Raw genomic sequence first — 15474 nt, forward strand, 5'->3', positions numbered from 1 at the left:
TGACCAACAGTAGGCTTTTCCCTCTGGAAAAAAAAAAATCTATTATTTAACATTTCCATGATGACAGTGCCTAAGGGTCTCAGTTAGGTCATGCGAGGCTTTGTCGAAATACACTAACTGTAAGGTTTTAGGGAAGGGACGGTCAGTCTACGGCCCTGACCCTGCAACACCTCATGCACATGATGCTTAACTTTATGCACTGTAAGTAGCTGTATTGGCTTCAATGGGATTACTCACAAGGCACAAAGTTACACATGTGTAAAGCCTTTCAGGATCTGGACTTAAAAGACCACTGCTAGCCTGTGTGCAGAGTCACTGGTGGTAGCAGCACCGGGAGTGCTGGAACGGGCAAGGCTCTCCCGGCCACTAGCATGCTAATTAAACCTGCTCCAAATCAATTTGGGGAATGGTGTTAAAAACACTGCCCCATCCACCAATAGGAAATTTTTACCAAAACATCCCTTCTATAAACAGACCTTTACGGCCGTTGGCCCCTTACACCATTCATCTTCATCAAGTGTCAACTTCAAAGCCTTCAGGGAACATTTAAATTCTAACACTATTATGCACAGGAAATCTTAAGCTCAGCCACTTTCAATGCTGGCTGCCCTCTTCTTCTGAGCTCTAGAGCGGGGAGGGGTTTTTGGAAGAGTTGGGAGTCATTGTTCTCCACAGCTTCTAATCAAAACCAAATACAAGGAGAGAGGTTAAACCAATGGGTTCTTCCTTTTATTCATCTCAGAGCTCCAGAAAATGGTTTGCTCTCAGACTGAACTGATTCTGACAAGTGGTTCTTTTATCAGAAACTTACATGTGCCCGTTATCAAGACGTTAATGTTGTGACTAGATTTCCATTATAAACCCAAATTTCACCCTCTTACTTCCAGAGGAAAGAGGCTTTCTGGATGAAATTTCTCATGAGTGCTCTCCTGCCAGAAGAGAATTTTGGGGGAGATTTCAGAATAATCCAACAGGATGTTAGGAACATAATTATTTTCTAAATAAAAAAATTGCTTTCATTCTCGCAAAAGTCATACCCTTTATTAAGGCTGGAATGTCATGTGTCAAACTCCATTGAGCTAGAAATTCCATGTTAGTTAGCAACCATTGGCCTCATTGACCAATGCCACATTATGTTGGGGAATGTGTGGGACTGACTTTCAGAGCCCCTAGCCTGGAAACACTGCATCAAGAGCAGTCCATAGCCTCGTCTACAGTACCATTTCCTGTAAAAGCTTCCCTTTCCATTGCGGTCATATCAAAATTACAAAGCTTACATTAACAAGGTTCCTGGGACTGCCTCTGGCCCTCCAGTCTAACTGATATGCCTCTTGCTGTACTTGATATTGCTGAAGACCCATCTCATTGACAGCTCCCAAATTGTTAATATCAGTGAATCTGGGTTAGCAAAGGTGGAAATTGAGGTTTTTTTAAACATCCATAACCTCACACAGAAAGGGAGCTTAGCCTGGTGGTTAAGGCAATAAATTTGGCATCAGGAAATCTGGATTCAATTCCCAGTTCTGCCACAGACTTCCTGTAGGACCATGGATCTTAGGAATGCTGTGTCTTAGCTCCTGTAAAGTGGAGATAACAATTCTGTCTGGTCTATTAAGTTCTTTGAGATAGGGACCATCTTTTACTAGGTGTCCATACAAGGCTCAGTACAGTGGGGCCCTGACCTCTGTTGGGGTCTGTGGGATGCTACTGTCATGCAAATGATAACATTAATGAAGCTTTAGAGAGCCGTGTAAGTTAGAAAGCTTGTGTCTCTGACCAACAGAAGTTGGTCCAATAAAAAATAATTATCTCATCCACCTTATCTCACTAATATCCCGGAACCAACATGGCTGCTAGACCACTGCATGCAATTAATGAAGCTTTGTCTACACTAGCATGGGAGGTGGGGAGAGGGAAAAGAGGGAATATTTCACTGGTGCACCACACAGCTCCATCAGTTGTATCAATGGCATGTGCATAGACAGGCCTTCAGCATTTTTACTATTATGCTGTCTAGAGGTGATCGAGACAAGGTTAAATGGCCCTGTGGTACTGAAATTCCCAATCCCTGTCTCCAAATCTCCCACTGCTGTTCTCACAAGTGCTAGCATAACAGTGGGAGATTTGCTGAGCCAGGATGTGTGCCAGCCTCACTGGAGTTCTCATCTTTCAAAGTGCAGAGAACAGGTTATGTCTGGGGAAAGAACTCCCTGAGCGGAGGGAGGTTCTGGTGACTGGTGCTTTGAAGGAACCCTCGAGGACTTCATAAGCCACGTAGGAGGCAGATAAATCAGACACAATGAAAGCTTGAAGCGGATGACAGTGGGGGTTGATTAGTATTACAATAGTACTGAAATCAGAGTGCCATTCTGCTAAGCACTGTAAAACACATGGTGATAGCCAATCCCTGCTTTGAAATCCAAGAACACTGGCTACCTTTCAACGGCTGGAGAATCAATATCATGAGGGATAGTGCACTCAGCTCAACTCCAACCCCTTGTTCCCAGAAGCAGTTTGGCCAAAAAATAGTGTAGTCTCATTCCACTCGAGTGCAGACATTGCTCTATGATACAACGTGGTTGGGTCTACACTACGACCAACAGCCATGTATGACAAAGGGTATCAAACATGACCAAGCCCACTCCTCCTTCAGTTGGCCTTGAATGTATCTTTCTCGCTTTTTGACCAGGTCTCTAGCAAAACTGAAGGTGCTGAACTCTTTGGAACGTGTCCATGCCCCAGTGAGACAACAACTGAGGGAGGCAGGGGCTGTATTTTACGTCCCAGGCTCATTTTCATAGCACAGAGACAACATTTAAGACCGGCTGGCTCCAAACAGTTACTGTGGTGAGCACCAAGACTCAGCCCAACAGCCAACACAGCATCTGGGTTGTGAGGACGAGGCAGAACCTGTCGAAGTCCCACAAGCAAGGTTATATTTCCAAGTTCCACACTCTCTCCAAATGCCATTTGACGAACATAAAGGAGATATACAATCAAACAATACATGGTTTAAGCGCTGTAAGAGATCATTCAGGCAAGAAGTGTGTGAGCACCCAGGGCATGTAGCAACCATTAAAACTCACTCAGCAAATGACCCTGTTTGTGTATGTTACTCACGCTCTCTGCTCCTCATTTGTTAACATGACATCCCTCCCTTCCCCTAGCAAGAAGATCTAATCATGGATCTTACTGACCTTCCTCCCAGGGTAAATACAGGACATTCCGGGAAAAGCCCAGCATAGAGAGCATATCCCCATACGGGTACAGAAGGGTAACCGTACCCTAGCAACACCATCATTGTACTACAGGAAGGGCTACATAGCTACTTTCCAAGAGCCAAAGGGCAACATCTTTTCTGTATCCAGGCAGAATCCATTTGAAAGTGCGGAGCTCCTACACTTCACTTGAAGTAAATGGGAGTTGCAGATGCTCAGCATCTCTAGAATCTCTTATTCTAACTGTAACAAATGCACAAGTTTGTTCTACTGCCTTGTATCTTCCTTGCTCCAGGAACAGGAAGTGATTGGTGCTAGAGTTCCCTAGCAAAGAAGCATTGCTATTGATTAACCTTGCTCTCCCCCTGTAAGTACAAACCGTGTTTGGCTTTCACCCTGCATACCCCAGCATTTCAAGGTGGTGTATAACAGGTAGCATAAACAGTCTTAACACAATGAACAGTTTGTCAACTACAAGCAATACGTATTTATGGGTTATATCTAAAGGAGGCAGCATGGGCCAGTAAATGAAGACCCAGCCTGGGAGCCAGGTAACCTGGGTGCTATTCCCATTTCTTTTGTTGACTCGTTCTGTGGCCACGGGAAGTCACCAAAGCTTGGTTTCCTCATCTGTGAGGACGAGGCAATGACGCCTACTCACCTTTCTACTGTGCCTGGAGATCTACAGATGTGCCATTACGAGATTTATCAAAGACAAACACACAATTTCCTTTCGCCTCTCTCCTGTGCGGCCCAGGCTTCAGAAACAGCTGACTATGTTCTGTGGATCTTCCCTTCTAGGTACAGACGTCACCACAACATGAACATGCAAAAATTTACTTTGGAACAAGCAACACTCTTGAGAAGGCATATATGTCTTTTACAGTATTTGAATGCAGCCAACAAGCAGGAGCTCCCAAACTTAGGCTACCCACGTCCTCCCTGGTCAACCTTGACCACGACATAAGCTTGACCCTCACCTTCCTGAAGCAAAGACTAGGGGGGAAGCTGGTTTCCAAGCCCCCACTTCATTCCAGGCCTCCTTATTCCATCCATACAACATTCCAGAATCATCTGCACAGCCAATGGTAGGGAAGAGGAGCTGGTGATGACGACAGAATGCAATGCAAAGAGCTCCTTCAGGAGCTGAAAACATAACCCCAGGGTATGTCTACACCACGGGCAGTACAGTGGCATAGCTGCAGCTATGTCACTGTAGCGCTGTAGTGTAAATGCTTCTTACATTGATGGAAGGGGGTTTTCTGTCACTGTAAGTAACCCAGCTCACCAAGCAGCAGTAGCTAGGTCAGAGGAATTCTTCTGTCAAGGTAGCTGCATTTACACTAGGGGTTAGATTGGCTTAACTATGGCACTCAGGGGTATGAATTTTTCACAGCCCTGATCAGCATCGCTAGATTGATTTAAATTTTACGTGCAGACCCAGGCTCAGTGTCACTCCGGATGCCTGCCAGGAACAAGAGTCCAGGATTGTCTCAAACAAGCTCTCTTCTGTTGCAAGAAAATGCCACCCACAGAGCCACTAGAGACCAATCCCAAAGTCCAACTTGCTTTCTAAAATACCGTGCATAGGGAAGTCAGTGTGGGCTGCTGCAGGACCAAGGCTTTGTCTCAGGATTTAAGAGGAGTCCTGTCCATAAATAAACCCCCACCGGCACTTAGGTGGACTTCAATCATTGAAAGAAGCATTACATTTTTATGCATTTAACTTTCCAAGGCCTGGTCTACATGCAATTTTTGTACCAATTTACAAAAATTAGTTTAGAAATAGCTCAAATTCAAAAGATTAACCCTCCCCCCCTTTTCCCAGGGTGCACACAGTTATACCAGTATAAACGTGCTTATGCTGGTATAGCTTATTCCCAATCATTTAAGCACTTTATACACTGGTTTAACTGCAGCCACACTAAGGATTTCACCAATTTAACTATATTGGTTTCTAAACAGATACACATAAATTGGTACAAGAATTGTGTAGACCAGCCCTAAGATACCACAGTGATCAGTGCATTATAGTACAGAGACAGAATGTACTGCTGTTCTAACAGGCCTAGAGATCGATACGAAATCCTCTGTTCAATTAATAGGTTCCCTCACTGCCCTGCCAATAGAAAAGTAGTACTTGTGGCACCTTAGAGACTAACAAATTTGTCAGAGCATAAGCTTTCATGAGCTACAGCTCACTTCTTCGGAAATGCATCCGATGAAGTGAGCTGTAGCTCACGAAAGCTTATGCTCTAATAAATTTGTTAGTCTCTAAGGTGCCACAAGTACTCCTTTTCTTTTTGCGAATACAGACTAACATGGCTGCTACTCTGAAACCTGCCCTGCCAATGTTTCTCTCAGGGATCATCAGTGGAGATAAGTGGGAGTTCAACCCCCAGGCCTATTCAATGCTCAGCCTCTCTGCTGAAATTTCTAACAAGGGTGCCTACTGCAGGGGAGGTTTTGTGGACAGCCAGCCACTAGAAATTGGACTAAGACCAAAACACTTATTTCAGATAACTTACTAGCCAGCCAGCAGTAAAAACTTGCAGTCACTACACTCAATGACTTGCAGATGAAATGCTACACATCCTAGGTCTGGGCTTGTTAATCTCAAAGAAGGAACTCAACGAAGGGACCTAAAATGGAAGCCGTGGAGGAGAAATGGGAAAGGCCTAAAAGTAGAGTTAGTAAACAAAAACAAAAACAAAAAAAAAACCCATACACACACACAAAAGTTAAATTCATGATTTTGACAAATGAGGGCTTGGTGTTTTATTTTTGCTGATGTTCTGGTTTTGTTTACAAACAGTTTTTAACAAAAAACAAAACAAAAACACTACATCCCATTTTTCAACCAGCACTGCCTGAAAGAGTTTTCTCTTGTTTTACAATTGCTCTTTTTTTTTTTCTAATCTTACAAATATCAGGACTACCAAGTTGGTCTTCCCTGTTTCTATGGGAAGTCTCCTTGGAGGACCAGGGTACAAACACTTCCTCTTTACAGAAGAGACAAGGGAGCTACAGATTTAACAAATAAGTCTTTTCCCCTACTTGTTTGCCAGGCACTTGAGTTTTAAAAGCTATCAAGCTATTTGTTTCAGAGTAGCAGCCGTGTTAGTCTGTATTCGCAAAAAGAAAAGGAGTACTTGTGGCACCTTAGAGACTAACAAATTTATTAGAGCATAAGCTTTTGTGAGTTACAGCTCCGATGAAGTGAGCTGTAACTCACGAAAGCTTATGCTCTAATAAATTTGTTAGTCTCTAAGGTGCCACAAGTACTCCTTTTCTTTTTGCAAGCTATTTGTGTTTTATTAACATTCTGAGTAAAATAACCTCTCTTCCAACTGCTTGTATTTTGCTTGCCTTGGTACTTGTGATGTCATAATCCCCAATAGTTCACTAGCTGTCCATAGAATTTTCCATAAAAAACAGCATAGACAACCGTATAATATAAGAAAAGTGCACACGACCTTTCACGACACCCCCCCCACACACCTTTCAGGCATTCATAAAGCAACAAAACCAGGTCACAAATCCAGTTTTTCCCTCTTTTTGCAGTTCCCATTAAGCACACTGCAGGTTGTTCACACCCCTCCTGCAAAACGTTTATTTGTACTTGCACCCACTCCTCCTCTCAGAGCAATACAGGTTTCAGCAAAGCAGTCCACTCACAGCCTGACCACTTTTAGCACAGGATTATAGGCCTGTACCACGGATTGGAGCCAGCTGGCACAAAGCTTCTCCTCCTCCTCCTCCTCCCCCTCCCCTGATCTATTCAGACCCCTTGCACAGGCATCTCTAATCACCTTCCAAAGCCCTGGAGACAAAGAAGGTCCCACACCAGCCTGGGAGGCCTCACCCCAGCCCTAGCTAGCCTTAGCAGATGGCACATCCTTCCCTCATTGGGAAGACCACAGCACTCATATATCAAGGCAGCTGTTTGCTGCCGGTTTTTACCAATTCTAAAAGAAGTTGTTGGAGGGGCTTTAAGGACTCAGCAGAGGAGATGTGGAGCTGAAGGGATCTCACTTTTCTCCTACACCTTGTATGGTCATCCCACGGCCCTTTGGGGATATTGGTTGGTAGCTCCTCCATGGGACTATAAGCACGGGCATGTACTCGGCAGGTTCACGAACTCCCCTGACACCTGTCCCTTTTGGGGTGAGAGGGAGACCCTGGTGCATATCTACATAGAGTGTGTGAGGTTGCAGCCCCTCTTCCAGCTCCTCCAGACCCTCTTATGAGGTTCTGGCTGCACTTTTCCCTGCTCTTCCTGCTCTATGCACACCCCATCCCTAGTCCCCCAAAAAGCACAGGATGTACTCGCCATTCATCACTCCAGAAGAAGGAAGCTGGATGGGGGGTGTTCTGTGACCGTGGGGTCTATTTCCATTCCCTTGTCAATTCATGTCTCCAGGCAGAGTTCCTCTGGGAAGAATCCAGTGAGTCCCTGGATGGCTTTGAGAAGCGGTGGGCACTGTCAGGGGTTCTCTGCTCCGTGTCCCACTCTGGATCCCTCATTATTAAGCTTTGACCTCACTCTTTTGTTGTCCCCAGAAATCACTAGTAGCCTGGGCTCAGTGGTTCTGCCCTCTTACTGAGAGGGGCAGGCCTCCACCCACTCGCCCCATACTACTAATAGGTTTCAGAATAGCAGCCGTGTTAGTCTGTATTCGCAAAAGTGCCACAAGTACTCCTTTTCTTCATACTACTAATAGTACACCTAGTGTGGAAGGAGTGGTCTCTCCTTTCAGGTATGGGTCCAGAACAACAGTCCTGCTCCCTCCTACATAAGCATACAACATTCACCAGAAAGAGATGGCCAATCACTGACATAAAGCCCGTATACCACCATATTCTGGTGCTAATTACGGCTTTGCAACAATACACATGATCACATGGCATGTAACCCTTTGAATGCTGACATTTTTCAGACTGCCCAATGTACAAGTGCAGAGAGTTAACTATCTCCTGGGAGCAATCTTACCTGTTATCTGGGGGAGGTCACTGGACAGTGCACAAACAAGGGACCCATTTAGGAGTTACATGTTTAACACCATCATTCAATGCCAATGGATTTACAGTTGCGCCTTCCAGTAGAAGGAAGGTGCCTCATACAGCTTTATGGTGGTAGAAGTTGCTTGTTACCTCAGGAAGGCATAAGAACACGCATGTGGCAAGAGAAGGCATCTCCAGGGATACATACAGGAAAGCATTTCCGACTGGACCTCTGACAAGGGACCACATCCTGTTTGCCTGTGTACCAACAGTCCCACTGAAGTCAGGCAAGGAGACGGAGTTCAAAGTCAGATTAATTATACCAGAGGGCAGGCACACCTACGCCATTTGCCCAGAGCACTAATATATAGCATTTCAGGACAATAAATTGCTTCCACTCATTTTCTCCCCAGAATGAGGAAGGATCAAGGAGATGCCACAAGAAGCAGCCCCTACTGCCTCACACAGTTGTTTCTCTGCATCTCACTGACCTATTGCACTGATGCACTTGTTAATAAGATACCAAAACCTAATTTAATGGTGTGGGATGAATCTGTCATTCCCTGTGGGGATCAGACAACTCACAGTGCAAGTGCATTGACAGAAGTACCTCACAATACTCAACTCAGAAGGATACAATGAAGCTCTTCTGAAAGGGCTGAACTGGTACAAGGGTGTGGCTAGAGGTTTACCTAGCAGCCACTTCCAGCTCTGAAAAGGAGCAGGCAGTGTTCAGCTGAGCCTGGATACCTTTTCCACTTACTGAAACTGAATCCCAAGGGTTTTTTTTTTTTTTTTCCACCAAATGCATCCGATGAAGTGAGCTGTAGCTCACGAAAGCTTATGCTCTAATAAATTTGTTAGTCTCTAAGGTGCCACAAGTACTCCTTTTCTTTTTGCGAATACAGACTAACACGGCTGCTACTCTGAAACCTGAATCCCAAGGGGTACAGCACACGTGTCTTTTTTTATGCTTTGAAAAATTAGCAGTGGACTCAGACTAATCAAGAACTCCTCATCGGCAGATAAAAAGTGTGGTTCATCGGCAGGCATCAGAGTCCAGTTAGGCTGTTCTGAATGCAGCACATACACCTTATACACAAACAGAGAGGACTCTTCCCCCAAACAGTTTGGAGGAAGCAGAGTACTGTTTATCCTATAGGGATGGGGGGAGGGGAGGAAAGGAGAAGAGATCAGAATTGGGCTTATTGGTAATCAGCAGCTACCCAGAGAAAGCCCATCCCTGATCCACACTTTTAAGAGCAGGATTTCACACTGGGGCAAACTTGACAGAGAGAAAACATTTAAACTAATTTACTTCAACTGCAGTTGTATGCGCCTTCTTCGCTTCTGTGGCTAGATTTTTGAAGCTGTTGCTTTTCAACAAACACAATGATAACACTTTTCATCCAACAAATTTCACATTTATTAGTGATGCCTCACAACAGGGAGGCCTAAGTGGCCTTATTTCATAGATGGGGAAGCTGAGCTTTATGAAGCTTAAGTGACTTGCCTAAGGTCATGCAACGAGTCATTGGCAGAGTCGGGAATAGACATCAGTCCCCTGACTCACGGTCCCCTGCTCTAGCCACTAGGCAATACCTCCCAGCCTGGTTTCTCCTTCTGTTTGACATGCAATTAAGTTATCATCCTCTTTTTAGGACATCAGTCAATTCCAGAGGAATGCTTGTTTCTGTCACAAATTCAGCCTCCTGACTTTAGCAATACCAAGAGGAGAATGGGCCACGAGGAAAAACTCCTTTCCCCCCATCTCCCCCCTCACCCCCCCATCTTGTTTATAAGCTAAAACATCCCTGAAAACTATTCTTGCCACTTTTGTTAATTATGAAAACCACACAAAGTAGGGAAAGTTAGTTCAAGGGTTCTCACACTTCTCTGGCACATGGACCACATCTGAGTAGAGAATAATTTCACGAACATCTCCTCTCTGATCTGTCATCTTACATTTCCCTCCGATTCGCAATCACAAACATAAGCATCAACTTTTCCAGGCGCCAGTGGGTGCTCACCCCGGCCCCAACCCCTGCCCTGCCCCATCCCAACCCCTTCCCCAAAGTCCCCACCCCAACTCCATCCCCTCCCTGCCCCATTAGACTCCTTCCCCAAATCCCCACCCCTGCCCTACCTCTTTCCCGAGCACGCCGCATTCCCCCTCTTCCCCCCTCCCTCCCAGTGCTTGCCGCCACAAAACAGCTGTTTCATGGCAGGAAGCGCTGGGAGCTAGAGGGAGAAGGGGGACACATAAAGCCCTATGGCACCTACGGCAATTCCATGCATATTTTTAGTATTTATGAAATAAGGAGGAGCCAGCCTAATGGGACCAGGCAGCTCTCTGTGAATGACCATCAAGAGACCATTGACCAGAGTGTAGGAACTACTGGACCCATTTAATATTCCCCCCCAAAGTAAACATTCTTAACATGATTTATTCTGAAGCTGCTACATCAGTTACATCCAAGCTGTGAAAATATAGTGCTTCTGTAGAAGCGACTTGGACTGTAGTGAGGTTCAGAGACACAGTTAAGGTCCTGTTTAATACAAACCAAAACTATGCTCCAGTTGTACTGGGGGATACTGTCATTGTAGACCAGGTGTCCCAATATGGCTGTATTTTTAGCACAGACAGGGCCTTAGGAAACAAGGTTAAATGTGATGCCAACACATCGCTCACTCACCTTACTGCCGATGTCCTCTCGCTTGCTTCTAGGCTTGCTCCTTCTCAGTTTAATGGATGGGGAGCGAAGCAGGTTTTTTATCCTGCTTGTTATCGTAGATCCTTCAACTGACATCATAGCTGGGTGAAGGGAGAGTATCACCCCACTCAAAAACAAACTTCAGTAAATCAGCCCAACTTTGTGGCCAGGACGCCCACGAGCTCAGGGCCAACTCACGCTCCTTCACATGTCTCTCACTGACTCCGTTTTCTGGGGACTCCCCACTCTGCTTCACCAGAACTCGTGGGCTTCTGAGCCAAGATGCTCGAGTATGTTTTCAGGTTTCTCCTTTGCAGATGCTAGTGCATCAGACCAGCTGTAATCTAAAAAACAAAGATTCATAGGTCAAAAAACCGTTCCCAATAAATTGTACTTTTGTATTTCTAGGGAATGCAGAGTGAAAACCGGATACCATATAAGTCTTTGTGGGATATGGATGGACGGGGTATCATTTATTCATGGTGGCAAAGAAGTGTTTTAAAAGTTGCAAATGACAATTTTGTATTTATTTGTAATTTACAACTCTAAAGAGACACCATTTTGATGCGTTTGACAAGAGAAATTTCAGGATTTAAGTACAGTATTAAACACAGATACTTTGATCCTGCAGTTGAATCCAGGCAAGCAGCCCCTTAGAACCCACATGGAGCCCATTACAGTCAGCAGGAGTTCATCCACATACATCCTATTGCAGAATCAGTGCCACAGACTAGTGCAGAGGCCTGGGACTACTTCTTTTTATAGGATTATAGGATGCAGAGCATATTGTTGGTGTTTAAATAAACAATAACACATACAAAATATAAGTCACACTAAGGTACCAAGAGTAAATAAGAGATAGACTGCTGGTGTTTTTAAAGCTCCCATAAATTTACCTCTGCTTTTTAATATGCTGAACATTATCTAAATATAAAGTCATAAAATATTACACACACACCCCTCTATTTATAAAGGAGGTTAGCAAGGAATCGTGACTGCTGGCAAGGATTAGAGATCTCGGGCCAAACCTTCTACACCTTTGCCCAAGCCACCGAGCTGGAGGCGATGGGGGGAGAGAATCAAGTCAGATTTCTAACTGAAGTAGTTTGCACTAAAATATCCTCCTCGCTTTCATACAAGATGGGGGGAAGGAGAGGAAAGAATGCTAGAGTCAGCAAGATCGCGAGCCCTTTCAGAGCATTGCCCACTCATTATGCAGAAATGAGATTGTGGGGACGGGGTAATTTGGTTCGTTTTAATTAAATCAGAACGTTTCCACCCCAAAAATAAAATAAACTTTTCAAGCAGGCGGTTGCACGGGCCGATTTCTATTACCTTGGTGCAGCAGGAGCGGTGTCTGCTGGAGGGGGCGGGGGGCAGCAGGGAAGTGCGATTAAGAAGGATTTATCCAAGGCTCTGTCCATCCAGCCAACCTTCCCTGAAAGAAAAACCAGTTCCGAAGTCAGCGTCCCTGGTGTCACGGCTTTGCAGGCATCGGCAGCGGTGCACGGGGAGAGGAGGAGCGAGACCCAAACGGCAGCGAGAATCCGGAGTTCGTCACCACTTCGGAGAGGTTTTTAAAAACGCGGGAGGAGAAGTGCGGGGAGGGGATGGGGGAGGAAGATCTGCGGCTCCGCTGGTGAATGTCCCCGCAGCCTGTAACGGGGCTGGAACTGAGCAGAGTCGCTGCCCGCAGCCCCCTGCTCCGGATCCTCCCCGCCGGACCCGATCGCCTTCCCCGGCTGGCTCCCGCGTATCGCCTGCGCGCTCAGCTGTTTCCGCTCTCGGAGTTCCAGGCTGGCTCCCGCTCGCATCCCCCCGCGGCAGCCCCAGCCTGTGCGGAATCGGACCGGCTCAGCCCGCGGCAGCCTCTCAGCGCTCGCACACAGCCCCAGCCCGGCGGCTTCGCTGGGCTATGGCGGCTCAGGCAGATCAAAACGCGAAACTGACAGGACCCCCCTTCAAAAACCAAAAACCGAACGGTCGGGGGAGGGTGGAAATTGCAGAGAGGGAGGGCTGGGAAACCCCGCAAACGCAACGCCTGGCGCAGAGATTGGCGGGCTGCGGGAGCAGCGGGCTGGGATTGGCGGAGGAGGAATTAGAGAGCGGTCGTTAGGTCTCCCAGGGAGAAGCAATCTGCGCTGCGCCCGGGGGGGCCTGATGACGGCTTTGCAGGCCGTGAGCCCGGTCTGTTCTGCTCTCTGTAGCGTTATACCACGCGCACCTCCCACTAGGGCACTATGCATTGCATCGGTCAGTGGGGGTTGTTCGCCTCCACTTTCCCCAGACCCTGGCCTCTGCCCCAGCAACCAGCCTCCTCGCTGCCTCCCATTCAACGGGGCACGACTGACCCCGCCAGGGAGCTTGGGCTGCTCTCTGAGCGAAGGGGGTTCCACCCCTGTGGGCATCATGCTGCCCCAGCCGCAGCCCAAGAGGCTCAGTATTAGACCAGCCGGGGCTTCATTTGTAATGAAAGAGGTGCTGGGGGTCAAGCTGAGGTGCCAAGCCTAGAGGTGCCGGGCTCAGCCCCTGCAAGCCCTGGCACAAAATAAGCGCTGGAGCCGGAGGGTAGTTGGTGCCTGTACAGCCTGGGCTGCAGGCAGAAAGGGCGGAGCCGGGGGCGAGCCTCCCCAAAGGGGGCCTCCACCCACCACCCATGCTGTGCAGGTACCAAGGGAGCACAGCCAAAGTTCCAGTCCCTGCATTCTCCTAAACGCAGGGACTGCTGCCTGCTGGTGCCACTGGGGCACTAATCCCCTCAAAGTGGGTGGGGAGGCAGGAGAGCCATAGTCCCTCCCACCAGCACTGGCCAGGAAGAATGGCAACGAAAGGGGGTATATCTAGGGCAGTGGTACTCGGACTGAGGCTCAGGAGCCCCACGGGGCTCTTTAATGTGTCTGCTGCAGCTCTTTGCAGCATGTGATACCTAGGCTGTAGCAGTGGATTCACTCTTTCTGTGTGCCTGGGAGCTCAGAAGAGCTTGTGAAATTCCACACTGCTCCCAATTCAGGGCTGTGGCAAAAAGCCACCACAGAGGCCTGAGGGAGGGGATAGGAACCTACATTACCTGTGATGAAAGCAGGGGTAAAAGTGGTGAAACTCTACTAATGCCCTGCTTACCATGGCTTTCCCCCTCCTACCGTTCCCCCATCCTATCTCTTGGGAGCTGCTCCTCCACACCCTTCTCCCTCCCCATCTCCTTTGATGGCTGCCCTCCTTTTCTCTTGCTTGATGTCTGCTTTGTTCCATCTTTGATGACTCCTGTCCAACCCTGGGTGTTAATGGGCATTATAGCTAGTCACTGAAGAAGAAAAATAGTGAAAATTTGGTGAAGTCACTGGGATTACTCACACTTGTAAAGCTATGCATGTACAAAAGTGTTTGCAGGATCAGGGTCTTAAAGCTGGACTGGTCAAAACTCTGTCCCTACTTTAGATAAAAGTCCTGCATTGACCCCAGTGAAATAACCTAATATATCTTTTCCATCTCTAATTTCTATGATATCCACATTGGATAAGCAAATTAGCTGGAAGTTTTGGCTATAATGACCATATTTGTCTTCTGTTTTTAACACATCAAACCTGTCCTCCGCTCTCTACACTGGCTTCCTATAGAATATTGAATTGAGTTCAAGGTCTCAGTCCTTAACTTCAAAGCATTCCATGGCCTGGGCTTATGACAGCTAAAAGATCCCCTAAAGCTCTGGGATGAAGACTGTGGTCAACAACACACCTTTCTGACACAATGGAATGCTCAGCCCCAAGGGTAAAGCTCTACTGTGCAGGAGACAGAACTTTCTTGGGGGCCATCACCATCACAAGCCACCTCATCTTCCACTCCAAGGCACATTTCCTTGATCTGTCTTTTCTAATATAAACACAGCAACTGGTATATTTTAAACCAAAAAAACCCCCTAAAACCTACCAAAACAACACACTCCACTGCACATTCCTCTCCCCCTAGGAAGTGGATGAGAGAACAAACAGTGGGTGACAGATGTGTAGCCATGTTACTTAATGCCCTACTGGAAGTTGCTCAGATATAAGCAACTGATAAGTGATGGTATAAGAACTTGATGAGTGTGGTATAAGAACTTGAAGAGAACAAAACCACAAAATAAAAGAGTTAAAATGTCAACATTTTTAATCATCATTAGGTTTCAGTGTGAATAGCCCATGAACTTCATATATCATAGAGCTGCAGCTTCAGTCTCTACAGACTAAGAAACACACTCCTGTATCATTCAGAATGTTTTCTACACAAGCAGAAGAGCTAGACTCTATTTATTTAATGAAATATTCATTTATATGCTGTGTATGCCTAAGGATAGCCCTGGCCGCACTGCAGTAGTATATCTAAATCTAAATATTTTAGGGTTTGGATGAAATATTTTGGTTTTGGGGTGGTCAATTTGACAAAAAATATCTACATTTTCCACAGAAAGCCACCACTTTGTGTATGTGTGTCGGGGGGAATTGTAAAAAACAATTTTCCCCAGAAAAACATATTCATTTGGAAGTTTTCAACCAGCCCTACTT

At 46.4% G+C, this 15474-nt stretch overlaps 1 protein-coding gene across 4 annotated transcripts in view; it reads right to left on the reverse strand.

Annotated features, from left to right (window-relative positions):
• Positions 1 to 13115, reverse strand: part of MAPKBP1 (mitogen-activated protein kinase binding protein 1) — a 131127-nt gene extending 118012 nt beyond the window's left edge. For 2 of the 4 annotated variants that reach the window (XM_038407024.2, XM_043517624.1), the window contains exons 1-2: positions 12272 to 13115; positions 10919 to 11280 (exon numbers count right to left, since the gene is read on the reverse strand). In XM_038407024.2, coding sequence (XP_038262952.1) covers positions 10919 to 11035 — 117 coding nt within the window. In that variant the 5' untranslated portion in view covers positions 11036 to 11280; positions 12272 to 13115. The remainder of the gene's footprint in view (positions 1 to 10918; positions 11281 to 12271) is intronic. The other 2 variants (XM_043517622.1, XM_038407023.2) reach the window with 2 other exon arrangements.
• Between the last annotated feature and the right edge of the window lie 2359 nt (positions 13116 to 15474).

This window comes from Dermochelys coriacea, chromosome 6 (assembly GCF_009764565.3).
Source record: "Dermochelys coriacea isolate rDerCor1 chromosome 6, rDerCor1.pri.v4, whole genome shotgun sequence".
Taxonomy (NCBI): domain Eukaryota; kingdom Metazoa; phylum Chordata; order Testudines; family Dermochelyidae; genus Dermochelys; species Dermochelys coriacea.